The sequence below is a fragment of the Chlamydotis macqueenii genome, chromosome 4, assembly GCF_036417535.1.
Source record: "Chlamydotis macqueenii isolate bChlMac1 chromosome 4, bChlMac1.mat, whole genome shotgun sequence".
NCBI lineage: Eukaryota > Metazoa > Chordata > Aves > Otidiformes > Otididae > Chlamydotis > Chlamydotis macqueenii.
In genome coordinates, this window is record NC_141559.1 from 39018163 (window position 1) to 39044672 (window position 26510).

Here is a 26510-nt window from a genome sequence, read left to right on the forward strand (position 1 = left end):
ACTGTTTGTTAAACATCAGCTTCAATCTAATGGTCTTAACAGTAGGAATTAGTATGTTTTGAAGACTACAATTTTGACTTTTTGTACTGTCTTATTAGTAATAGTTTTTTATAAAAGTCCATTGTGCAAATGAACATGAAGCCTGAATCTGATTTCCATAGCAACTGTGCTAAACTTGAAAGTATAAAGATATCTTCCCATTTCCTTTCTAAAATGCTAGTCCCTGTGGCCCAGCAGGCATTGACGTTTATTCCAGTCTGAAGGCCACTTTCCATTACTGAGGAATGAATTTGCTGGTGTGTTAGGCGCTAGTTGCAACGGTGCCCTTAACTGGGGTAAGACCCCTACACAGGACCCTCTCCAGTCGAGCACTGCCATCATGGGAAATGGCAGATCTTGGCAGGGGAGACAGTAAGTGACAATGGTGGAATTACTGTCTCATTGATCCCTTTTTTGCAGGAATGGAGTCAGAAGCCTTATTCCTTTTATGTTCTGTATGGCGAAGAGGAGGCTGGGCATAAATGTATTGGGGGTTTGGGTTTTTCTGTTTTAGTCTCTTCATGTTGAAGTCAGAGGTCTCATTGCTCTTGATAAACACCTTCCTAAAGCTCTGATTATAACTTTCATTTAGTGTTGCTTATTAAGGTCTAGTACAAAATCCTGGTAGTAAACTTGGTCCAGAACGTTTGAACACCCCTGTGTAAGGACTTAGCACCTAAAACAATCTGGTAGAGTACCAGGTAGCTGATAAAGGCTCAAGCCAGAGAAGCCTGCTTTCAAGGTGAACACTTAAGGTGGCTAAAAAAATTTGAACTTTTGGTGGTTCTCCCATCTGCTGGTGATACCAGCCACAGTTTGGTGAGGCAAAGACATTTAGTGAGTGTTCTCTAATTGGTATCAGGTGAAGACAGCTGGGTTAACTTAACCTCATAATAGACTTCTTGAGTTAACCCATCTTTATCTGATAGAGCATGTGAATGTTCCCTTATTGGCCATCTATTCTTACTTCTCCCAGAACTTTGGAGTAGAAACCCTTCAGCTAATAGAGGATTATAGGCAACTAGAAGATAGTTACCACTCTCCCAAACACATATGTTGAAAGTAGGATATGTATGACCTTAATTCTGTTTAAAAAAGCAATTCTTTGGGATAAATGAGCTAGCAAATAAGCAGTTCTTCAGGGGACTCAGATTATGTTGTAGTACCTACCTTTCATATTACAGTTGTATTTTAAGTAGTGAATATATTTTTCTAGTTTTTTACCACCCCTGCCACTAGCTCATGCTAGTGAGGTTGACTCCAAGTACATAGAAGTGCACATGCCTTGCCCAATAAGGTAGTTACATGTCTCTCTTTTCAGAACCTTATTTATTAAGTAATATTCAGTCATTTCTTTGCTTTTTTGATACCTTAGTCCTGAAAAATATTATTTAGATTTTTATCTGTATCAAAATTTCTGTGTTTTAACAGAAAAAGTGTAACTTTGATGTGAAAGAAAATGCGTAGAAAAATTGGAAATAGTCCAGCTGGCTTCAGAGTTTAGCTGGATCTCTATTTTTCTTCACCTCTGTTGTGTCAATTCCCAAGGGATAGTATCTTGTAAGCATCATATAAATAAAATCCCTGGTGGCTTTGAACAGAAAGAAACTGAGTAATAGCAGCTAATACCTCACAAAACACCAAAACCCTTCTGGACACAAGCCAGGTATAAGAAGTGCTAGGGGGCTTCTTTTATTATTCTTTGTTTAAAACTTTTAGGAACTTACTGTGAAATAAATTACCTGTTTAATTTGTATCCTAGTAAATGTTGTTTCAAAATGTGTTGAATTTAAATGGTATTTATAAAGCAAATATAAGCATGTGAAATTTTTGTTTTTCTGTATAGGTGATCTCTACGGTGCCATAGGCTCTCCAGTTAGATTGACTCGAACAGTTATTGTTGGAAAACGCAAGGAGTTGGTGCAGCGCTTGCTCTATGTTCTAACTTACTTTATTCGGTGCTCCGAGCTGCAGGAAAATCAGCTGACGTGGAGTGAGAAGGCTGGGGAAGGAGAGCAAGTGCTAAATGGAAGCAAGATCACAACTGCACTAGAAAAGGGAGAGGTAGAGGAGTCTGATTATGTGGTTGTCACTGTTAAAAATGAACCTGCTCTTGTGCCTCCAATCCTACCTCCAAAGAATGATGGAAGTAAGAACAAAAGTACTGCAGAGTGGGTACATGACCCAGAAAGCATTCATGCTGTTGCAGCCTCTTCAAAAGAAAAGAGAGAAGTAATAGGGAAGGCCAGTCAGAATGCTGAAGAATCTGTTGACGATCTAACTAGCAGTTTCCATAAAGGAGTACCTGATGGTAGGAAAAGAACTGTCACTGATGCAGGAATCCTATCCTATCACTTCGAAGAGCCATCTAAATTGGAGGATTTAATGGATATAAAGGGGAACAAGAACCAGAATGAGAGAGAAGTGGAAAAGCAATTGTCTAGTAGGTCATCTGCCTTACCTTGTCCTGAAAGGTCTGGCCACAGGAGTTCACACTTAGAAAAGGTCACCTTTCAGATTGGGAGTTCTGCATCACCAGAGTCAGACTTAGAAACTCATAGAAGGGAAATGGAAGAAAATCTGAAGGCATTCAGAAAAAATCCAGAGGTGATACATTGTGCCTCAAGTTCCACAAATCTGACTGTGGATGTTTCCCAGAAACAAAAAAGTTCTGAAGCTGCCTTTATACCCTACAGTAAACATAATATCTGTTATGCACAAATCCCACCTTGTGAGAGGAAGGAGAGTGTATTTAATCAACATATGGAAAGTAAAGGAACTGAAGTGAATTTAGCGAACACAATGTCTATTGAACCACTTTTGCCCACAGATAATATAGAAACTGTAAAATTGCCAGGCCTGAAAGAAACTAGAACTTTATGCTCTGGGAGTCTGGAGAACTATCCCCCTAGCTGCATAGAAGTAGATTCTGCTGTCAAACAGGTTTCCCCTAAAGTAGGTGCTAAAGATGTCCCCTATGGGGATGCTGGAGGGAAAATCCCCTTCAGAGTTGAAGGGGACATTCCAAGGAATGAGAGTTCTGACAGTGCTCTTGGAGCCAGTGATGAAGAAGGTGATTGCATCCCTGAAGAAGTGCATCACGATAATGTCAGCAAAAGACTTGAAGAGTTTGCAGAAGTGGAACTTCCTTTACCAAGGTAAAGAAGATTAAATTAATTTAGAACTAAATGAAGTCAAAAGCTGTTGCTACTTCAGAGATGTTCAGGGTTTCAAGTCTGAAATCCTCTGGGATCTTGGCGAAGTTCCCAGTGTGATTAGGATTCTTGTAAACAGACTTGGCAAAAAGAAAGCCAAGGCTGAGCAGGTTGAAATATAAGGTTATATAGGTTTTCTAATAGAGTTGTTCTTCAAGTGTCTAATAAAAAAAGTTTGATCACTTTTTATGTAAAGTACCTGAAACTTTTAATGTGAACATATAGACAGAACATCTGAGGACAAGCAAAATGTCAGCTTTCCTTAAACTGATAATGTTTTGATTTGGCATACTTGACAAATCAAAGACAGTCTTGAAATAAATACGGGCGTCCTATTTGAAAACTTTTGAGCTTTACAGGTGCACATGGAGCTTGCTGATGCTTAAGGGAGGTAGCTAGAAAGAGTTTACTACTTTTGGCTGAGTTTTCTCAAACTCAAATTTAGCAAAACTCTTAGCAAATTTAGCAAAACTCTTGTTCCTCTTGTGAACAGGAAGCTCACACATACCAGAAGCGCTAATACATTTAGATTTACCTTTTAATAAATTTGAAGGAATCAATACATTATTAAAGTTCATCTTTTAAAATCCTTGTTTCAGAGAGCACTAGTTTGGTTTACTATATTCTGAGCAGAATTGTTGATGAGTATTTGCAGTAGAAGCAGGAGTGATAAATGAAACATACCATTCATATAAATCTGAATGCAGTCTGTCAAGCAAGAATCTTACCTGCTTTGTGTTTCTGTATTTCAGGTCAAATACAATCAGCAGTCAATGTGTGAAAAATTTTGGAAGATCACTTCTAGGTGGTTACTGTCATACATATGTACCTGATCTGGTGCTGCATGGAATAAGCAATGATGAAAAACTCAAGCAATGTCTACTAGCAGACCTACTTCATGCAATGCATGTGAGTTAAAGTACTGTTCTGAGTCATAGTAGGAGTTGTAATACTACTGAGATCCCAGAAGCAGGTCCTTCGAGTAGGTCCTGTTTCTTTCTCCTTACCTGTTCTTAACAGTTACACTTGACATGTCTTCCTTCTTGAAAGATGTAAGCTCTTAATTCATTGTGTGCAAAGCTTGTTTGTGCAAGAATCACATGTAGTTTCTTTTATACTCTCTTAAGTCTTCTTTTCAAAGATAAACACAAGGAAAATTGCTTGCAACTTCAAGTTACAAACAGAAAAAAAAAACCCTCAAACTGCTGCTCTTCAGTTATAATAGCAGACAGAATTATCTATATTTCATAAAAATTATATACAAGTTGAAACATCTTATTTTGCCACTTAGTGGCATGTGTTGCGAGGGAGATGAAGTCTTGTGGAGGTCTATGTTATACTAGACTCTAGCAGAGATGACTGACTACAAAAAGCAATAGTCTGTAGGTAAGAACTTTGCCATGTTTTTACTCTACTTTAGATATTCCTAAATTATGCAATTAATTTATAACTGACCTTTCACTAAAGTAACAGTGTGACCTTAGTATGCAGTTTTAAATCTTTATTTAGTAATTGTCAACAGCTTCTCTGTGTAGCAATTAAGAATTATCCTGCTGGAATGATTTCATGTACTATCCAAAACAGTGATGCATGTAACTTCTTTAAACAACATCAGATTGGTCTAATACAATACTGTCTCTTCATCCATACCCTGCCTTGATTACCTCCTGAAACATTACACTTTCATCATCACTGGATCGGTATAATTATTACTCTTTTCATTTTGGAATAAAATTATCTTTTTTGGGAAGGTGGTAGAATAGTTGAAGAAACAATATTGGAGTAGTGATTTTTGAAGCACTGTTTAAACAAAATTAAATGCCTTGATCAAATTGGCTTTTAAGACTTAACTGACCTGATGTTGTTGAATGTATGTAAACTGTCACTGAAGCTGGTATTCCTTGTAATTTTTGAGATGCCTTTAGTTTCCTATTGGACAAAAGCATTAACTGGATAACTTTCTTATTCCCTGCCTCAGTGTGAATAAAAGTAGAACCTCAAACTAAGTTGTGGGCATGCATATGAAAGTGCCACAGAATGTTTGTGTTTTTTTATCTGTTGCAGCATCCAGTGCTAGATGAGCCCATAGCAGAAGCTGTCTGCATTATTGCAGACACGGATAAATGGAATGTACAAGTAGCTACAAGTCAGAGAAAGATGATGGACAACATGAAGTTAGGCAAGGATGTTTTGGTTTCGAGTCAAGTATCCAGTTTATTGCAGTCTATTTTACAGCTTTACAAACTCAATGTCCCAGCTGACTTTGTAAGTATTTCTTTACTGAAGACTGAGGCTAATGAAAATTGTTTAGCTTAAATAGCAAATGCAGAGTTTTGTACACTGTCTTGCTATACCAATGAACTAGTGCAGAGTTGGTGTGATATATTTAAAGGAATGCATGCTACAGTCCAGTAACAGATGCTATTTTATCTGTAATTTACATCTAATAGATCATATTAAAGTTAACTACTCCAAAATACATATATCAAAACTAAAGTTGTTTAGGCAGTTATAGCATGGCACTCGTGTTTATGATTAGTGCTCTTAAATTTGGCTTTTGTTTTCTTGTTTGTAAAGTTTCCACACTTCTCTACCCTTTATGTTGTTGAATCTTCTACCTACCCAGGCCTGCTTCAAGCATATTGAACTTTCTGTTCTTGGGCTTTCTCTCCAGCCCAGTGCAGTGGATGCCTCTTCTCTCTCCTCCCCAAATAATTGTGCCTGCGTCTATTTACTTGGCTCTTCTGTTTTACGCGTGTTTCAGTCAACCCTGTCAGCAAATGCTGTCTCAGATAGTCTTGCCAGTGTCTCCATAGGATTGCTGGGAGGAGACTGAAACCTGAAAACACCTAGGGGTTGGGTGGGTTGCAGCAGGGGATGTTACTTTGTCATATTGTGTGCTCCCTATCCCACAGCATCCTTTCCCGTCCTTGTTAGTGGAATTCATCAGAGCAAATCAGTAATGCTGGTTTTACTGATATCAACAGAACTACCCACAAGTCTACCAGTAGTAATGTTAACACATGATTGTGGTGAGGGGAGACGGGGTGTTTTTTTCAGTTAACAGAATTGGTTTGTCCTTTAGCAGATACCCTTGAGAAACTTTGTACAAAGCCTGTGTAATAACTGTGTTAGCAAATGGAAGGGGAAGATAGGGATGAACACTAACAGCTCTAAATAATGTTAGTCAACACTGTTTTGGATATAATGAGTGGTATTGATTACGCTAGGTTCTTGAAATGAAGTGCTAGACAAAATAGGTGGGTACATTGTCAATGTTGTCTCTGGATTCTTCTGGGCATCGAAATATATGCCACTTTAGTTAAAATTTTAGCCAAACACTCACACAGTAACACCTTAAATGCTGGCATTTTTAAACTGAATAGTTGATTCTGCAATTGAAGTGTTCTTTCCAGTGTTGCTTTGGGTTTTGTGTACACAATTTCTCTATGCTTTGTGTGGTGTGGAAGGGGTTTGGAGGTGGAATGTTTTTCAGGGGTTTTTGTTTCCTTTTTCTTACAAAAAGGAGCAGTGAAGTGACACTGCTAGTGGTTTGTAAATTTTCTATAATCCATGTTAGAAAGCCTTTGGTCCTTTGTCAGTGGATTTTAAAGCTCTGCTAAAACAGAACCATTGGTGCATTGGAAGTTAATTGTTCTACTAAACTCTAGGGGGAGAAGTGTAACTCTTATCGTAGCGATCCTAGTGATTTAAAATTAGACAAAAACATACCTACAAATATTGATCAGAGATGAGCATAATGCAGTATGTTTGAAGTTTCCTTTAGGAGTGTACATTTCTTTTCATGCAGTTGCTGTTCAGATGAGTAAGTTTTGTTGTTTGTTTGGGTTTTTTTTTTTTGTGGTAGAACAAAAAATAAAACCTGGGTTGAGACCAGATAAAAGGCAAGTGGTGATATCTTTGTGGTGCTTCAGAGTGGTCACCATACTGCAGAGAGCTTTGCAGTATGCCAGGCTGAGAGGAAAGTGATAATCACAACTGCTGTGTATCAGCAATATGTCAGAATTTTTACCTCATTTAAAAGTACTTATTTTAAGTTACTTTTCTGTTTTTAGAAGTGACTTGACGCTCTTTTTCTATTTGGCTACTGAGAAAAGCTTGCAGAGGAAGCAAACATGAAAAAAACTTCTGTACCTCACTTAATGTGGACATTTTGAACAAAATGGATTAATGTACTGAAGTTATGAGGAAAAATAAAAATGTCTTTTGATTCTTTTCTGACTTTCAGGAGGGGCAGATAATCCTCTGTAAAGAATCTCTCTTTTAGAATAATATGAGATTCTTCCTTACTTGCTCCTTCACAACTTAAAAAAAAAAAATAGTCCATAATCCTTTAGCACAAGTACTGGAATTGAAACATATTGAACAGCTACTTGGTAAATTAGCTGCATGGCTCTCCTGAACCACTGAGAAAGCGCTCATAGGCTTTTTGCATTAGGGTTGCCTGTAATGGAAAACGTAAGAATATTTCCCTTTTGGCTAGAATCAGAAGTGTTATAATGACTTGAGTGAAAACTTGCTTGAAGCAGATAAATCAAACTACTCTCAAAAAGCTTTTGCCTTTCCTCCACTGGTGGCAGTGATCTTATTCTACTACTATTTAACATGGTTTTTAAAATGCCTCTTTATCTTCTGTAATTAAGATCTGATATAAGCTCAGAGAATCATTAAAAATTTTCATCTTGTTCCAGACTATCAGAAAAATACATGGTAGGCTACCTACAAGCATGAGTCTTTTTTTGCTTATTATATTTTAATTAGCAAAACCAGTTTCACAGGATCTTATTTCTAATATTTATGGTTTTTATTCAACTTGAAAAGTACATTGGATGATGGCCTCAAGCTAATTGCTGCTACTGTTTCTAATTGCTGTCTGTGCCTACTGGATGATTATACACTTGATAATGTGAGGTTCTGCATGTGCTTCCTGCTTTAATCTCTTGGAGTTTGGAGACCTGGACTACTTTAACTTTTTTGAAGTGATCATCCCTGTGAAAAGGACTGTCCTAGAACAAAATACTTGACAAGACATCCTACCTGTTGACTTTATCTTACCAAACTCCTCTCTCTATTAGAAGCCAAGGTTCATCTGCTCTCCTGCAGTTGATGTATGAGAAATTACCACGCACCTCATGACTGTATTTAAAAATAATATACATTTCTAGCATGCTATTGCTGAAAGAAAAGGGGAGTGATTAAGTTGGTATTTCAACTTGAGCTGTTACCTCTTGGCGAACAGCATCAAATGTTTAAGCAATTTAAATCTAGAAGTACCTAAGACTAATAAACACAAGTGCCTAAAAAGGATTCATAATCTAGCTTCTCCAGTAAAGTAGTGAGCAGGAGAGTTGTAATTTTATGATAAGTAAGATAATGGTGTCTTCCATTTCTTGAGACTTATTTTCTTGAATGGCAGATCCCTAGAGCTAGAGAGTACTAATTTTAGGAGCTATTTGAACTGGGGCTTTCAGAAAAAATAGTACTGACTTACAACAAAGACATCTTAATCCAAGTATTCTGGTTTGATTCTTGGATGTCTTCAGTGTCTTTGAACCTGACTAAAACTACTTAAGTCAGCAGAAACGCTGTGGCTGACTTGAGTGGGAAATGGATGTGCAGTTTGTGCGACAAACTTGCTGCCCAAGTAAGCTGGAATGTCCCAATTCTATGAGGGGGTTCCCCTTTGAGGGGGTAGTGTAACTTTTTAATGTTGCTAGCACAGCTGTAACAAAACCAATTGCCTCTTCTGGATCTTGGAGTGGAGATTTAGTTTGAAAGATGTTCTAGCTAAGGTAGAAGCTAAAATGATAGGCTTACATTTCTGTAAAACTTGCATGTGATTGCTAAAGCCTTTCTGAAGTTTTTGGTCTGTGTTTACAGTGCATAATGCATCTTGAGGACAGACTACAGGAGATGTATCTCAAAAGCAAAATGCTTTCAGAATATCTGCGAGGACATACAAGAGTGCATGTAAAAGAACTAGGAATTGTACTAGGGTGAGTATTGCAAATATTGATCTTAACCAATGACAAAACTCGGGGCAGTTATTTTCCTTTTCAGTTTCTGAATGTTGACATCTTGTTCCCAGAAGGACTTGCTTCTTCATATTTAGCACTCTCCTCTTTTGTGTGCCTAATGAAGTGTAAAAATGGGTTCTACTGAGCCATCTGGAAATCAGGAAGAGGCACAGTTCAACAGCAAGAGCGAATAACTTGTCATTCGTAAATCTTCAGAATGAAGAGAGCTTGGATTTTGGTCATTAGGAGTTATCCACGCATTCATACGCGCTCTTTCTGTCTCAATCTCCTTAATGAAAACTTCATCCCAACAAATACTTCACAATTTTTGGAAGGTTAGATGGTGCAGTTGTATCTTGAAGGAAGAGGGGTTCTCAAAAAGCAAGTGTAGGAAAATAGACAGATGTCCTGTTTGGCAGCTGTCTTCTAAAAATAGTACTTGATTGGCATACAACCTTTATGGGTGCACCTGCTGAGAACAGAAGAGGGGGAAGGGGGAGGAAACGAATACACATGCCAAAGATGATGGTTTTTAGTACTGGAGGTAAAACTTAGTTTATCTTTATCCAGACTGTCCAAGATTTCATACTGAGAAATGTAACTGTAAATAGTGAAACCTTGAAATAAGCACTTTTCTCAGTGTGTGTATAAATACATCCTGGCTTCTAAGTAGCTTTACATTGAAAGTGGTTGGAAAGTGACTATAGCATCTGAGAGACATTCTTGATACTGTTCTTGCATAATAATTAATAATTTCAGCTTTTGGTCATTTTTGGTAAGAAAATTTTCCTATATGGTGAACTGAGTTACATTCCATACATGAAATGTGCAGTCTTCCATGAGCTGATATTTAGTACTTTCTTAAATTGGGCTTATTGATGCCTACTGGTAAGACTACAAGCTAAGGCTTATGGCTTAGCAAATAAGTAAAAGTTTTTATCTAAACTGAAAAAGGCTATATACTCTAAAATGTCATACTACTATCTTTTGACTGAAATGATAGCATACTTCTTAGTTTTAAACATTTTTACCTAGCTTTACCGGTATGTTATGAGTAATGGCAATAAATAATAACTAAACAATGAACTCAGTTATAGCAAGACACTTCCGGTTTCTTTGAAGTGGATGAAAAATATCCTCTTGTGTTTTATCTTCTTTTGTGAAGGTGACTGTATATTTTAAAGTCTATCTCTCTCTCTCTTTTTTCTTTTTTTTTCTTTTTTTTCTTTTTTCTTTTTTTTTTCTTTTTTTTTTTTTTTTTTTCAATTTCTAGGATTGAATCCAATGACTTGCCTTTGTTGGCTGCTATAGCAAGTACTCATTCCCCATATGTTGCTCAAATACTCTTATAAATTGAAATCTCAGGATAGTCGTTCCCTTAAGGTAAAATAAAGAAAATGGGAATGTTGAATGAAGAACAGAGGTGCCATACACTGGTAAAGGGGAACACTGAGGAAAGCAGGTGATGACTGTACATTCTACCACCTTCTGATTCTGATTTCAACCGGATGTTTTATCGGAGGACTTCAGTTTACATAACGTAAAAGGCATTCAGGTTTTTCTTGCAATCTCACTTCTGACTTAAATCAAGAAAGTAACTGCATCTTTGCATTTTATTTTTTTTCAAAGGACAAAAGTTAACACTATGTGGCAGACCAGGAGCTGCCGTCCAAAACGCTGCTCAAAACCATGAAGTAACAGTTAAAAGAACAAGTGGGTTAGAATGGATTTCATAATACTATGCTTGTGAGTGTGGTGTGGTATATGTTTCTTTCCTGGGGAGGAGGAGGAGCTGTAAACTATGTATATAGCATTCCTGTACACAAGTGTATTAGGTGGGACATGATTTTCTTGCAAAGCATACGCATGATTTTGTATAGTAGAAGTGACGGGCTCAGAACAAGGAACTGGAATTCAGCAGCCGAATGTTATGTGGGAATGGAGGTGTGCATGAGGTGATGTGACTTTTCCCTTAAAGGACAAGAGTTTAAGAAACTAGTGACTGCTTCTCTTTTAGTGAGGAGGCATTCAAATGAGCCCATGGCTAGAAGTGGAATGGAATGGACTTCTGAGATAGGGATTTTGTGGGAAAGCCTTATGGAATTTCTGCTACAAGTTTACATTTGTTGCTGATGCAACTTCAATAACTCTTTTGAGTTTCTATGTGACTGTAGTCCTGGGAACTAAACCTGTGTCTTGTTGTCATCAAGTATTACGATCTCCGAGGAGTATGAATCTGACAAACTTCTGCATGATAACCAGTGCTGTTAGTGCGTGGCTGTGTGCACGTGCACCAAGCAATTGGCACAAACTGAAGACAATCTTACTGGGGAAATAAAAGACAACAAACAACCCCCCACCAAACCTTTAGTCAAAACTATTACTTTTTTCCAGCTACCAGTTGTCAAAGTAGGAATAAAAGAGGAGTGTTGTTTGAAGTAAAATGACATGGAGGGGGAAAACCCCAGTATTTGATATTGCTATGAATGTTTGCAATTACCCTTTTTCATCCTACAGAAACCTTGAACTATGATCTGGGTGCCTTTCCTTAATAATAGGTCAACTACTGAAACCGGAAACTACTTCTCCACTAGTTGATACTGGCCTTCTGTGTTTCTAGAAAGCAAAATTTTGTATTTTACTCTTTCCATGTGGTTAATAACATGAATGTAAAAAAAAAAATTACTTTTATTGCATAAAGCACTGTTAAGCTGGATATGAAACTGTGGACTAGACTGAGGAAAGAACAAAAGATCAAAACAAACATTCTTAAAGAAACAGAAAACTCAATGTTGGACTGTTCTGTTCTGAGCCAGCAGGAATGAGGTGTCTGAAATTGCCAGCTTGCAAGCAAATTGCTAGCAACACAATTGCTTGGGAACAGTGAAATCTAATAAGAAACTCCTGGTCACCAGTTGTGAGTTCTCCTTGTTGGTGATTACAGATTTTTAACACTGAAGGGACACACTTTTATTAAAAGTGTTTTTATTTCCTACTACCTTGATGTTTGGACTTTTCTACAGTAAACTTTCAACTATTTGAAACAATGTGCATATCGTGAGTTGTTTAACTGTGGTGGGGCTCTTGATTAACCTTGTGTTGCTTTTTGAGGGAAATAATCGGTAGACTGACCTACTGTGAAGAGATGTTTTTTCCAGGTGAAGGATACTTAATATTCTGATACGCTGCTCCTAAAGCTTTTCCTTATATGCTGAGTTTCTGACCTAACATTCCAGATCTTTCTTTTATCACATTTTCCTACTTGTCCCTAGTGTTCTGCCTGAAAAGGCTAAAATCTTTCAATGGGTCAGGTTTTCTCCTACTGCTTATAGTTAAGCAAACTTTTCATATCTTTGGTCTGTGAATCCTTCTGTCTGCTGGAAAGTAAACTTATATCTGCGTATAGCTGTTAGCAGATACTACGCTATTCCACAAGGTTAAGACAGAAGAAGAACCATAAAGCAAGTCACGTATTCCTGAACTACCCCTGTTATGGAGAATGTGTGTGTGCGCATGTGTAGGACCACAAAACCTCTTCCCTGAGTGTATATAGAAATCCTCATGTACTTTCTATATTTCGTGTCATTCTTAAATAGTAGCTGAGTTCATTAAAAGTCAATTTCAGTTCTCTTAAAGTATTAGTTGGGTTTTTATCTGGACAGACTCTGACAGTTCTTCAGAGAAATATGTGCTAACATAGAAATACGTGCTTTTGTTATCATAGAGTGTACTAAGGAAGTCAAAGGTCAGCCAACATTAAGTGATTTCAAGACTAATACCATGACCAGTAACACCTGAGTTTACTACATCAACTATTTAAAAAAAATAAATAAATAAAATCTGTCTTTTGGCAAGACACCAAATTAACCTAGGGGTGGCATGCAAGCCAATAGTCAAAAGCATTTGGATTTTCTTCAGCCCAGGCTAAAACTTTATAGTTCTTGCTGCTTTCTCTAACATTTTGCTGCTCTTCAGAAATTACATGATCTATCTCGTTCTCACAGTTTTAGTTTTGGGGGAAAGAAAATCCAAAATGAAAGCTGTTCATTACCTTTAAAGGCTTTAGACTAAAAGTTATATACACATTTTTCCCCTCCACCAAATGTACTACCTCAGTTGACAAGATTCCACCTTCTAGGGCTTTTTTTTGACTCTAAGTCTTTAACTTGGTTTTGGTAGCATCTTGCTGTTTATGTAAATTATTGTGGCATGACAGGGCAGTAAGTATTTGCAGATGTGTTGCTAGATATCTTTAGGGCATGTTTCTGTTTTTATTTTAATAGGATGAAAAGTGATATGAATGTACAGATGTGTTTAAAATTGATAATGTAGCTTAATTTTCAAATATTCCAAAGTTGTTTTTATCAGTATTACGTAGTTTTTTGTAAACCTAAATACATACTTTCTTGGTTAAGTGGGAGTGCACAGTCTTTCCAAAATCCCACATAAATGCAGTTTACACAGTGCAGTTTAAAGAATGTATGGGTTTTTTTTTTTTCAGGCAAGACTAAACCTTTGTACACAGAGGGGAGGAATGAACTGCTACATTGCAGTATTTAATCTAAATTCATTCTTTCATTCAAAACGATACCAAGATCTAAACATTTTAATTTAAGTAGATACTCTTTGAGGTAATATACACAACTTTCTCCTGCCCAAAAGAAGTGAGTAGACACTGATTCTGTGATTTTGTAATTCACATTTCTAATGGTATCCTCCAGGGTTAGATTGATCTTCCCTGCTCCCTATTATATGCATCTTTAAAGTTGAAAACCCTTTTCAGACACACTAAACTCTTATATAAAAAGTTTACACAAAATGATCACTTATCCTTCAACTGTAACTTCTTCAGTTAAAAGGATCAAAATCAAGTCTAAAATGCTGAATATACTCCAGACACTTTTTTTTTTCTTTTGTTTTTTTTTTTTAGGTTAAGTGAGCTAATTTGACATACATAGCAGGTTTTCCATAGTTGAAAAAAAAAAAAAAAAGATATGTGTTGCTATTGCATGTTTGGAGAGCATAGGCTTTTTTAGGAATGACTGAATACCAATGTCAAACTACCTGGTTTTTTTTTGTTTTTTTTTTTTTTTCTTATAGTTGTTTATGTACACTATCATTTTGGTCTATTTCTTTGCGGCATTTGGTGCAATAAACTTTCTGAAATGAATGTAAATGGTATTTAGTATCTTCCTTTTTAAAAATGTCCTTCTGAAATACCTGTTCTTGTTGTGGCTGAGATCTAACAGTGCGTGGACATCTGATGACCCATTAGTGGAGTAAGTAAATGTTGCAAGAAATATCTAGCAGGAAGGCTTCACAAAATTTGGAACCTGATTGAACACTAGCATTTTTGGAAGTTTTACCCCACTTATATATGTAAAGAAGAGCTCTTACAGTGTGAAAATTAACTGATAAAAAATAATGGTAAGTGGAAACACTGACTGTTGGAATAGGTCCTGCAGAGGTTCCACACACCTCTGTGGCTGTCACATAGCTCCAGTGCTTATGAAAAGAGCTATCTGAAAAATGTGTCACTACTACATAATATACCCAATTTTAAAAATTACTCAACCTAATAGGAATGAATGACACCTTGTATCTACTAGATTATTTTAAACTCATGTCAAGTCCATCAACAAATCCATAAAGAGGTCTTCAATTTATGTCAAACTCTCCATGACCTGAATTTCTATTTAATATTCTACTGCTTACTGGAAAGTCACTATTTACAAAATAAAAATGGAGAAGAGATGATCAGCTAATTATGCTGAACATCTTGGCACAGGTCTGAGGTATGGTCTGAGTTGTAGGGTCCAAGCACTTCTTACCTGTACACTGAAATGTTTGAGGTTTGCTTGTTGGTCAGGCTAACAAGGATAGGAAATAAAACAAAAAGCATTGTCTGCTATGATTCCTGTGTAATTTCAGTTCCTGTTAGTAGTCCCACACAAACAGTGACCTGTACAGAGATTAACCGTATTTGGTGTTTATGAGAATGAAAGTTTTTAGTGTGAAAAGTACATTAAAATGATGGTGGTGTGGTGATCTGTAACCTCACTCCAGCTCTCTTGCCGGATTGTCTAGCTGCCTCCCTCTTTCTCAGTCTGTGCTTTCATGAGAAGGCTTGAAACTATTTAATAGCTAACCCCTAGAACAAGAAGACCACATTACCCTGTCCAGTCTGTCCTCCTGTCATAGTAGCTGCCTCTGCAAGTTGCTTATGCAGTGGCTTGCTCTGTTGCTCATTGCATCACTTTGTATCCAAGTGCAACACGTTTGTAGAAAAAAAAAAAGTGTCTGTTGGGTTAACAAGTTGGTATTTGGCTCCAGTAAGTGCTAGTGTAAGGGCAAGGGAAGAGGTAGGACCCCTTAGCTAGGAACAAGAGAAAAAGTGTGTGACTGCTCCAGCTCCTGCTGTCTTTGATACTTGTGGGCCATTGGATTGGCTTGATGGTTTGTGCGAGGCAGCAACCTGGGCTTCTACCCAGGCTTTGTAAGACTCCAGGAAGCTCCTCTGCTCTGACTTCACTACTTCAAAAAAGTTGTAGGTAAGCTGTTGGTCATATCAACTGATTTAACTTTTTGGTAAAGGACAGTTAACCAGTCTCTCAGAATTCATATGATTGAGACTTTGGCATGTTAGCAAGAGGTAGGTGGCAAGTGCTGGGAAAGGGTGGAGACCTGTATATGTGGTACGGCTGAGAGGGCTGCCAAGGAGCTTTTAAAACTGATGGCTGCAAAGGAGAAAATAATGCCTAGATTTGAAAAACCTTCAAACTCCGCAGTCAAATTCTATGATTTGTTCAAAAGATGCAACTTGAAATAATACGAATATTAATGGTGAACATTAATTTAAACATTTTCCCTCTTAAAAATGGCAAGGAGGATCGCAGAACTGATGAAGAGATTCTCCTCATATGTAACATAGAGTTCAAGGCTACAGCAGGTGTAAGTAAACATGAACTGTATCACAAAGCAACTCAGTCTTGTGGCAAAATTCTGCCAGTCTTTCCCCATCCTCTTCTCTCTAAATAAAGAAGTCATATAGCATAGGAAAACTTTCAGCTAGTCATCCAGGCACCATATTCTTTGGTTTTCAGTACATACATGGTTGAAGAGAGCAAGACTGAACATATGAAACAGGATTTTGGATATAAAGGACGTGCAGCTGAGTGACAAACCGTGAGACTGTGACCTGTAAGGCTTCTGATCTCATATAAAATTAGCTTAAGTGGCCACATGCTTGTAATCCACATGCTGGAAGATGACTCTTACAATAGTTGCAGTCAGTTGTCTGTCTGGCGCAATCCCAAAGCTAAAAGAGTTTAAGCAGCACAAGTAGAGTAGCATCTTGTCTTGAAAGCCTAAAGGTCAACACAAGGCCAAAGGGCTTAGAGTGACAGTCAAGCACTTAAAAATAGATGTAATCTCATAAACTTGATTTCTTCCATTTGGAGGTACAAGAGAGATTCCACTGTGATGTGGCAAAATGGTGCTTGAGGGAGAACAAGACTCCCCTGAGGAAGGAGAAGCTTCCAAGCTTCCACTAAGGAAGAAAGCTCCCGCTCCTATGGGCTGAGAAAGGTTTGCGGATGGGGACATACAAAGTGATGCTTAGGTCTGCTTGAAATCCTCCCAGGGAGCAGTTGTGCTGTCTGATGAGAGTGCTGTGGGGTCAAGGCCTGGGATATTTGGCTCACAAAATGTTTTCCCTTTCATTGGATTGAATTCTAACCCAGAATATAACAGAATTGTTTCAAATTGGTCCTTAACTTTAACACCACTTTGGCTTTATTTTGTTACCTCACTTCTGTTTCCCCAGGCAAAATGAGCCTGGAGAGTTTTCTTCTCTCTTCTGCTCATTACATCAATGTTTTCATTTTTCATTTTTTTACAGTATTGTATCACCATTTTTTTTCTTTTCAAGATCTGCACAGGCCTTGTTAGCCTTAAGATTGATAAGTCTCCTAAAATTGCTTACTTTAGCATTGAAAAATAGAAGGATTTGGAATTGAACATTTTTTGTTGAACTATTTGCAATTCTTTACAACGTGCAACTCCTTTGACCTTGAAGCTAACTTTTCTCCTTTGCCCCTTTGTTTACTGTAATTGCACTTCTGGCAGTCTCCTGTGAGGGTCTGATGTGTCAAACGTGAAAGGGTGACTGGACCTGAAGGCTGGTTGAGCAAGGTCCTCTACATGCCTATCTGATATGATTCCCAAAGTGAACGATGAACTGGCCTGCGTCAGCGCAGTACAACAGGGGATGTAACTCAGACACCAGAGTTTCAAGTGAGCTTGTCAGGCCTGTGGTATCTAAGCCATTTGTCTTAGACCTAGCCATGACTACACCCTGAAAGTAGACTGTCGCCGCCTCTGGTTTTCCATGTGCCATTTTCTTCCCACAAGAATGCAGTAGCCTCCTATTGCTCAGCGGCGGGTAAACACCAAAAGCGAAGGATGCAAAGCCCATTTGTAATGTTGCTAAATAAATTCTGAGTGTCATAGGTAACTTGTTGGCTAGTGGGAGAGGCTGGAGGAGTAGTTCTGCGTTGTTATATGCCTGAATCAAATAAGGTTTGAAGACCTGATGGCTTCCCAGATGGGAGTGCCTATGCTCTTGGTAGGTGACGAAGCTGGTAACTCAAGAACTCTGTTCTCATCTTCAAAAGGCTCCTGTCCCTGAGCCTTGTGATGTTTAAACTACGTTGTTGCTAAGGTCCTAAACTAACTTGTTCATCTCTGGGATCATACTAAACTTTACAGGGAACCTGGTTTGCCTCCTCCCCGCCTTGCTTGTTTTTAAATTAGTATTCTCTGCTTTTCTTCTAAATACATGAAGCTTTTTCTGCACGTCTGTTTTTGTGGCTAGCAACTGCTCTGCCAGCCCAGGATAAAGCCGGTATGGACTTTGTGTTTTGTGCTGAGATTTCAAACCTTGGTCTGGTTGGGTAGCTGAGAGCTGGGTGGTCCCATCCCGGGAGGCAATGTGCTTGAACCAGGGGTCCCTAGAAATTGCTGTCCTGATGAACCTGAGCGGCAAACTGCACTTGCAGGTTGTCCCCAACTAAGTGTCACTCTTTCCCCAATGAAAGGGGACTATGCTAAAAAGCATGTAACATCAGTTTTGCACAAAAATGAGCTTGTCAGTGGTCTGAGGTGAAGCCTCTGGGAGCATCAAACTATGCTTTGCACTGTAACGCTTCCAATAGTTTGATGATGGTTGGGTGCCAACGTGCGTTCCACTGCCCTTTTTTTTCAGAGCTGTGACGCTGAGCTGAGTTGTGTTGTAGTTGAGGTTGAAACATGACTGTGAACTTTACAGCGTGGAAGACTTGCTCGAGTTAAGCGCAGTTTTGCATCCTCTGCGACGATGCGTAGTGTAGAGCATCCTGATAGCACAGTTCGGCAGTGTAGCACTACGCAGCAATACTGAGATCGTCTCTGGATTCACCAAACCTGTCTCTAGTCACCATGTAACACATCTTAATTTCAGTACCTTGCCAAGTTAACCACACTGATTAACCGTTCCTAATTCTTGATTAAGCTTGGCTGGTGGCAGGTCAGGAATTTTCACCCTGGATCTGTGGCTCAGCATACAAGCAGCTCCTGTCTGTGTTCTCAGCGTTCTGGTAATGACGGCCGTTCATGACAGAAGGATGAAGCGATTGGCCAAAGGTATGCAGGGAGAGGTTAGTACCTGATCTTCCGAGTCCTGAGTAATGCCTTCGTCATCGGACAGTCCTACCGGCCCAGCTGGGGTGGGGGGAATGCATACACCTCCCTATTCCTTTCCTGGCAATTTGTTTACAGAATCAGAGACATAGTGTCTGGCATCCAGACACCTGTCTTTTGGGAAAGAAAAAAAGAGAAAAAGAGTTCTCTCATTTTTATATGCTGCCTTGAAAGCTTGTTGTGTGCAATTACAATTGTGCCTGTGAGGATAGTTTAGCTGAAAGTATCTACTCCATGGATGCTGCCAAATAAATGTATTTTGGTTTTCTAAACACCTGCTTCTTTGCACTTATGCATCTTTATTTTTTGCTTGGGACGCATGAACAGTGTGGGGAGAAGTAACTCGTGACAAGCTGCTGAGCAATGCTTAGTGAGAAATAAGGAGTCGGTACCGCTCAAGAGAAGCGCTAGTTTTCAGAAAAATAAAGGCAGAAGTGAAAGATCAAACTTGTCTCGGAGTGAGTTTCTTGTTTGAGGCAGTGGGAAGGTGTTACAGGCAAGCATGTGGAGCATACAAGATGTTAACTTACTGCTTCACAGAAACAGCTTATGCAGTACCTTTTTCACATTGGCGTGCAGGTATCTGTAATGAACAGCTGTGGCAATGCAGCACCTTGATATCTGTCTATTTTGATATAGAAAATAGTGATATAATGCCGTTTTGCTCTGAAGTATGCATGCGAGCTGAAATATTGTAGCCAGTGTTATGGCTTTAAACTACATGACAGGATAGGAGCAGGAGGAAATATTAGAAGAATGAGCTAAAAAGTAAAATTATGCGTCATAAATGCCACTTGACTCTGTACCAGTGTCTGTTATGAGTTCCTGATTCAGTCTTGGTGCTGCTTATTTTAATCCATGGGGTGGGAATCGGAAGATGAAAAGCAACCATGACCAGACAAGATGTCACTGTCATTCTGTAGGGGGATAAATTGCCATGGCAATCCTGGCTGTTACTGGTGGGGAGCCAGCTGATTTTGGCCAGCTGCTGAGTAGCTGGAGATGATGGGTCCCCTTGGGGATGAGATGCCTTTGGGATAATTAGACAAACATACAAACTATCTCAAAACAAAAGATATGAAATGATTTATTTCTGCTGCTTGAGATTAAGTAGTGGCTCTTGTTGTACAAATTAGTAGTTGAGAGGCACTGCTGGTTTCTGAAGAGAAAGACGGCAAATGCCAAACCCAGTTGGAGCCTGACTTTTTCCCACATGCCAAGGGGAAGAACTGCAAGGTCTGACAGCAAGAGAAGTAGAAAGCTGCTATGGGCAGGAATACTGTTTGTGTGAAAACACATTATTTTGATGTTTGTGCTCATCGAATGAGGTCTGGTGTCTCAGCCCATCACCCAGATGTGTGGGTGCTACTGCCAGTGCAAGTGGCTGCAGCAGGTGAAGAGGACAGCAGGTCTGCCCCTTCCAGCACCGTCCCCTTAAAGCAGTAATGAAATGGGAATCCCGGGCAGTGGGTGTCACATTAGTTAAGCCAGTCTGCTGCTGATCACTTATGTTTGCTGGTGGAAATTTACCTTTACCTACCTGCTTGCAGTAGGGGTCAGATGAGAGCTACTGCTGATGCCTTGAGAATCCATAGCCAGGTGTTGAGGGTGAGAGGGAGAAGCAAGACTCGCCTTTCCAGCATTGCCTGCCCATTACTTCAGCTTAGCTGTAGCATGAAAACTGCACCCTGAAGGACTGGTGAAGTAACAGAGCTATAATACCAAAATGCACATTCTGTGGGACCAGTGCAGATTCAATTCTCCTTTTCCCCAGCTACAGTTAGTGGAAAAGCAGATTTCAGATTGCTTGCCTTGCTCTAGATTGGCACCAAATAGCTCTGCTTTGCAGACCCTATTACCCTTCACGATATGTGATTTCCTAATTGTTGATTTTCCTGATTGTTCCCTTCCTCACCTCTAAAGCCCCCTGTGAGGATAGCTGTTGTTATTTCTGACTTTAATACCACTCTTAACAAGAGGAGTAACTCCTGGAAAAATGCAATACATCATCGTTCTCTTTCCAGTTTGTAACTGCTTCCTGACCGTCACAGAGCATCGGCAGGGATGCGAGGCTGACGGTGGGCATCAGTGGGAGCAGGAGCCAGGAATCCAACCGAGTATCTCCCACAGCTGTGAAAGCTGTAGAAGGGCATCATGTAGCTCTTGCTCCCTTTGAGAGTAGAGTCCTGGTTCTGCAGGAGTTACGACTGCGATTGTCGGCATTCCAAGCACCAGCAAAGCAAGCTGCTGATAAATCAGGTGCAGCAGCAGCAGCTGCAAAATCGCTGTCCTGCTGGCTGGGGAAAGGCAAAGTCATCAGAGAATTAAGATGAACTGCTAAGCGTATTTTGCACTCAGAAGGCAGCTTCGTGGGAATTACAGGGAAGACAGCGCCATGTAAAAATTTCTCTAACTTCTGTTGGAGTGACAGCTGTTGTTCTTCAGGCCTAATATTCTTCCACACGATGAACGGCCCCACTCAGCTTCTTCAAATAGGATCAAAAGGGTCAAACGGAAAAATCCATAAAGAGATGGAGCAATTTGAAGAAGAATGCAAAGGCCTTGAGTAGTGGCTGCTTGGAAATCAAGGTCAAGTCATGCCTTCATAGCTAAGAGTACACCCAGGAGTTCAGATGTCTTAAATCAGACTCTAATGACCATGACCAGGTAGAAGACAAGAGTCCAGATCTCTTCTTAAACTCCTGTCTTCTGCATGAAAAAGTGGCTGTATGCCATCAACAGAGAATAAGAAAATGTTGTCTTCCTTTTTCAAAGATTTTTGCTCACTTGAGGTAGAGACTTCATGCTAGCCATCCTATAAAAAATCAGTAGGGGACCCTAAAGCAGGAGTAAACACTCAAGATGTGCTGTGTTTGGCACATGGGAGTCCCACTGGAACTGGGTCTTGGTCATCTTCTTAATTTAGACAAAATTATATTCACAGTATCAACTTTAAAATAGTTTTTCAAATTGTACACCAGTGTAACTTGTCCTAAGTTATTTCGGTCACGTGTTCCTCCAGTTCAGGACTTGTGACTGCTATAGTGCTATTTGTACCTTTTGCAGTGTGTTATTTCAGTTATATGTTAAGTGCAGCAAATCTGTCATTCACTTTGCAGCTAGCTTCCTTTGCCCAAGGAAGGGCAAGCTAAGCTAACTGGAAGCTATTAAAACTTTGCCTTAAAACCAGCAACAGAAATAAAGCTGCCTTCTGTCTTTCTCTCTTGCTGGCACCCAATTTTTCCTGGTGCAGTAAAAATTCAATTTAAAATTACCTGTAAATATGACCTGCACAGCTGAAGAAAACTTTGAATTAAAAGCATTTTGTTAGCGTAGCTCTGATACCGTGCCCTCTTCACAAATGGTCTAAAGAACCTGCCAGAAGTCTGTTTTGCTGGGGAGCTAGCTTCTACCTGCTCAACACAGAGAAGACTTAAGCAGACCTTTAAGACCAGTTCTCTGTGCATTTCTCACTCTAGAGGTCATGAGCAAGACTTGAACGCACAGGCTCTGAAATCCAAAGACGGGACTCTTCTCAGTCGCCCCTTTTCAGGAGTGGATGCCCAACCACCACCTCTGTGTCCAGTAAGATACAGCTTTTACCCGTGTGTTGTGTCCGTGTCTGCAGGGCCACTGCAGAGCACTGGGCTCAGGCTTGGTCTTTCACCCTCAGGTCTAAAACCAGACTGTGGGTAACCGGCAGCAAGGCCCATTGTAAAGGTGTGTGTGGGGTTTTTTTCCCCCTTGTCTGAGCCCCCCGGTGAACCCTCCTCTCTTGTGTTGGCGACGCTGTGCTCCCGTAGCAGAGAAAAAGGCAACCCCGCTGCCGGCAAGTGGGTGGTGGCTGCCGGAGGCATGTGACCAAAGCCATGATTTAGGCCTTTAACTTGACAGACCTGGGCTCTTTCATCATCCCTGTCTGCCCTGCGATTGTGAAACCTCTTCACGCGCTGCAAAATTCCTCAGCAACGGTAATTCCTCTTTCCCAACGGTACAATAAGGTGAAAAGCTGGCCCCGCAGCCGGTGGCTCAGTATAGCTTCCAGGAGGCTACAGGGCAGAGTACGCGGCTGATTTATTTCTCTTTCACGAGGCTGCCTGCTCCGCGGTACGTAACTGCCTTATTCCCAGGGGCTGCCCTTGCTGAAGTTAAATACATGCCTGCCTTTGTTGAACTGCTTTCTGCGATTTCTGCACGTTTCACAAGCTGGTTGAGTTACTGGGGAATAGAATTTACAACCAGAAACCTCAGACTCCAGAAAACCAAAGAGGAGTTGCAAGGTATTGTACGCGTTTCAAAAATTAGTTTTGAGGTGTTCTGACATGCAAGTTTAACCAATGTTATGCCAGTGATTTTTTTTTTTTTGTTAATAAAATCTTCACATCTGAAAAATGTGATCACTCCAACAAAACAAAAAGCTTAACCTTCAGAAATGAAGCATCTGCAGCCGGTAGTTTGGCTGTTTAATAAACTCCCTCGGCTTACAGCCTATATCTATGCTGTCTTAGTATGTGAAAAATGTGCTTGGTGCCACAGTGATGTCATGAGCCCCGAGCTGACAGCGGCTTATGGCTTCCAGCTGGGCTGCCGAGTGCTGGGAGGCACCGCAAGCTGAGCGGATCCCTGTTTCGGTGGAAGCAGCATCCAAAACCTACCGCATTTCCAGTGACCCAAATCCCCGATTAGTCAGGAAAACGTCGACGTTCTGTGCCATGGCTCATATGCGGCAGCTTTCTGCTCGTTTGTGTGAGCCCCATCACCCTGCCGACTGCTGCAATGGGCTCAGTTCAGGGAGCCTTTCTGTGGTGACTCAGGTAGTCAGTGTCCTCTATTGCATCTGTACTGATGGAGAAAGGCTGACCTGAGGCTGCCTAAGAGATAGGGACCAAATTTAGGAAGCGTTCCTGTTCTGGTGAGAGGAGAAACTCCAGGGAGATGTTTAATTGCTGCAGATCAAGTTATATGAAAGGTAAAGTTCTTTATCCTTTGTGTTAGTAACAAAATGTCATGCTGCGTGGATGTGCACTGATTGAGTTACTCTCTTCCCTTACTGGCCAGAATTCTTTCTTTGCTAACCCTACTCTCTCTATAGTATTTTTTCTTCCTCTTCATCTTGGCATATCTAAAATTAGATGACCAGCTTTCCCAGGCAGGCACCTGTCCATGCTTATAAAGTTTCTGGTGTACTGTTTGAAGGCCACAAATAGATTAGCTAGCTCTTTCCCTTACTGTACAGTCTCAAAAGGGAAACTGCTGAGACAAGATCTTTCAGGAATGTAAATTGCTCCCTTTGTCTATGCTACAAATGAAGAAATGAAGATAAATGTCACCCACGAGTGACTCCTTCGGAGACTGCTCAAGTCCAACCGGATTGCTTTGGTTCAGGCGTTCCAAACCACCACTGCCTTCATACCTGAGTTAGGAAATTGGGGATTTAACTGATGAATATGATGCAAGTATTTTCAACAAACCACATATGTATTAGAGGTTCATCTACAGTACGAGGTTCGAGGATTACTGGCGTGCTTCTACCCCATCTGGAGGCTGGACTGGGAGGCAGAAGGTGACCCATGGTGCAAACCAGTTTTCCAGGCTGGGTGATGTGAAGAGGGCAGTGTGCTCTGTGACCGGCCTGTGAGCGGGGCGTGTGGGTGAGCAGAGCTTAGCGCACGTGTTCGCACGCACAAGTTTTCAAGAATTTTGGCTCTTCTCTTGTGGTGATTGCTGTTTGCTCATCTTTTTCACTTAAGACAGAATAATTCTCCATGTTTGTGGCTTTCCTTCCTTTGAGGTAGGTAATGCAGAAACCATGGTGGCACGTCCAGGCTGCAGTCTCAGAAAAACTGCTTGAATTTAATGTTGAGGAAAATCTGATGTTCCAACTTTGAGTCAACGCGTCATGTGTCAGGCTTTCAGCAGCATTAACTTGCCAATATCTATAAAAAAATTCCTATCCATCTGGCTATCCTTAGCCATAAAACCAACAAAAAAATCTCAGCTACTCTCCAACCCTAAACCTGTTTTCTTACTGAACCAATCTGGATGTGTCATATGCCATTTAAAAGCTCACATCAATAACAGAGTTATAATCTGTGCTTTTGTTTGAAAATTTTGCCATTTAGAGCACTAATTTTCCCTCAAAACTTGCCTTGAGTAAGAGAGCATCAATTATGACTTTTTTTCCCCCAAGTTGCATGGATAATTGTTATTTAAGATATATGTAGGCAAAAAAAAAAGCCTGTAGGTAACTGATAGGAGGAAGAATTTTTATCCACACAGCAGTTGTTCTGTAAGGGGACCAGAATTTCTAGGTTGTCAACTCTTTGTTGATTATTTGCGTTTTTCCTGTGCTTTGCCCAACAGTCAAATCTAATTGTCTTTTAATGCTGCTACAGTAGGGATTTTTTTATTACATTGAAAAAAAAGAAATTAAAATAAAATTAAGCTTGCAGAAGGCAATTTAAAGGTAGGACATGAGGGGAATGAGAAAGCTACACAACCCAACAGGGAAAATCATGCTGTCTGCTAGACAGCAGAGGTATGTTGTGGCTCAAGAGCTATCTGTTTATTGTCAAATTCTGAAACAAAGTGTGAGAGAGGACAGATTAAAGACCTCTTCAGTTCCCATCTCTACATCTCCAGCTTCTGCCTTTGTCTCCTCCTGGTTTGCAGCCTTTCCCCTCATCCTCTGCTCCTGCTGTTGGTTTTGGGCTCTTCTGTTCTCATCTTTTTCCATCTTCACAACCACCTTCTCTCACTTTGTGTCATTTTCATACCTTCTCATCTTTAGACCTATTCTGCCTTTTCCCTGTTCAAAGGACATGGAGCACATGCAATACTGGGGATATTCACTGAACTTAGGTGACAAACTCTTATAGTTTTATTCTGAGAATGATGAACTGCTTCCTTCAAGCTGTAGGACTTGGTCAGGTGGAAACTGCAGAAGCACAACCTCGTCATGATGGTAAATTTGAGGAATTTCAAATGTCCTTTTTGGAGTTACTAGGTGTGAGAGCTAACAAACCCCATTCCTTTTACTTGGTTTTTATAACAAGGGGAGAGCAATTTACATTTCCAAATTCTGAGATAAAGGTGATCCATTATAGCTGAATCTTTTTAAAAAATGAGACTGCCCATCCACCATCAGCCATTTTAATTGAATGGTTTATTTGGAAAATATGTAAATCAGCAAAAAGTAGTTCCTTAGAAAGGAATCATAATTACAGCTGCTGCTGCCTCTAATGCTTGACATACAGAAACCTGACTTACTTTAAAATAGCACTTAGGACAAAAAAGAGAAGAATTAATATCATAGGCTCTACTGTATTTCTACCCATCTATCTGGGGAGTATAAACTGATGCGTATTCATCTTTTTGCTTGGACAACATTTTAAAAAGAAAAAAAAATAGCCAATACAATCAGCAAAATTCTTCTCCTTCATTAACTAAGTGCCCAAGAGACAAATGGACAAAGAGCTGT

At 39.8% G+C, this 26510-nt stretch overlaps 1 protein-coding gene across 2 annotated transcripts in view; it reads left to right on the forward strand.

The window, feature by feature from the left end:
• FNIP2 (folliculin interacting protein 2) overlaps window positions 1–14462 on the forward strand; it is a 52400-nt gene extending 37938 nt beyond the window's left edge. For both annotated transcript variants that reach the window (XM_086747021.1, XM_086747022.1), the window contains 5 exons: window positions 1886–3197; window positions 4007–4163; window positions 5319–5519; window positions 9156–9271; window positions 10566–14462. In XM_086747021.1, coding sequence (XP_086603147.1) covers window positions 1886–3197; window positions 4007–4163; window positions 5319–5519; window positions 9156–9271; window positions 10566–10644 — 1865 coding nt within the window. In that variant the 3' untranslated portion in view covers window positions 10645–14462. The remainder of the gene's footprint in view (window positions 1–1885; window positions 3198–4006; window positions 4164–5318; window positions 5520–9155; window positions 9272–10565) is intronic.
• Window positions 14463–26510: the final 12048 nt, after the last annotated feature.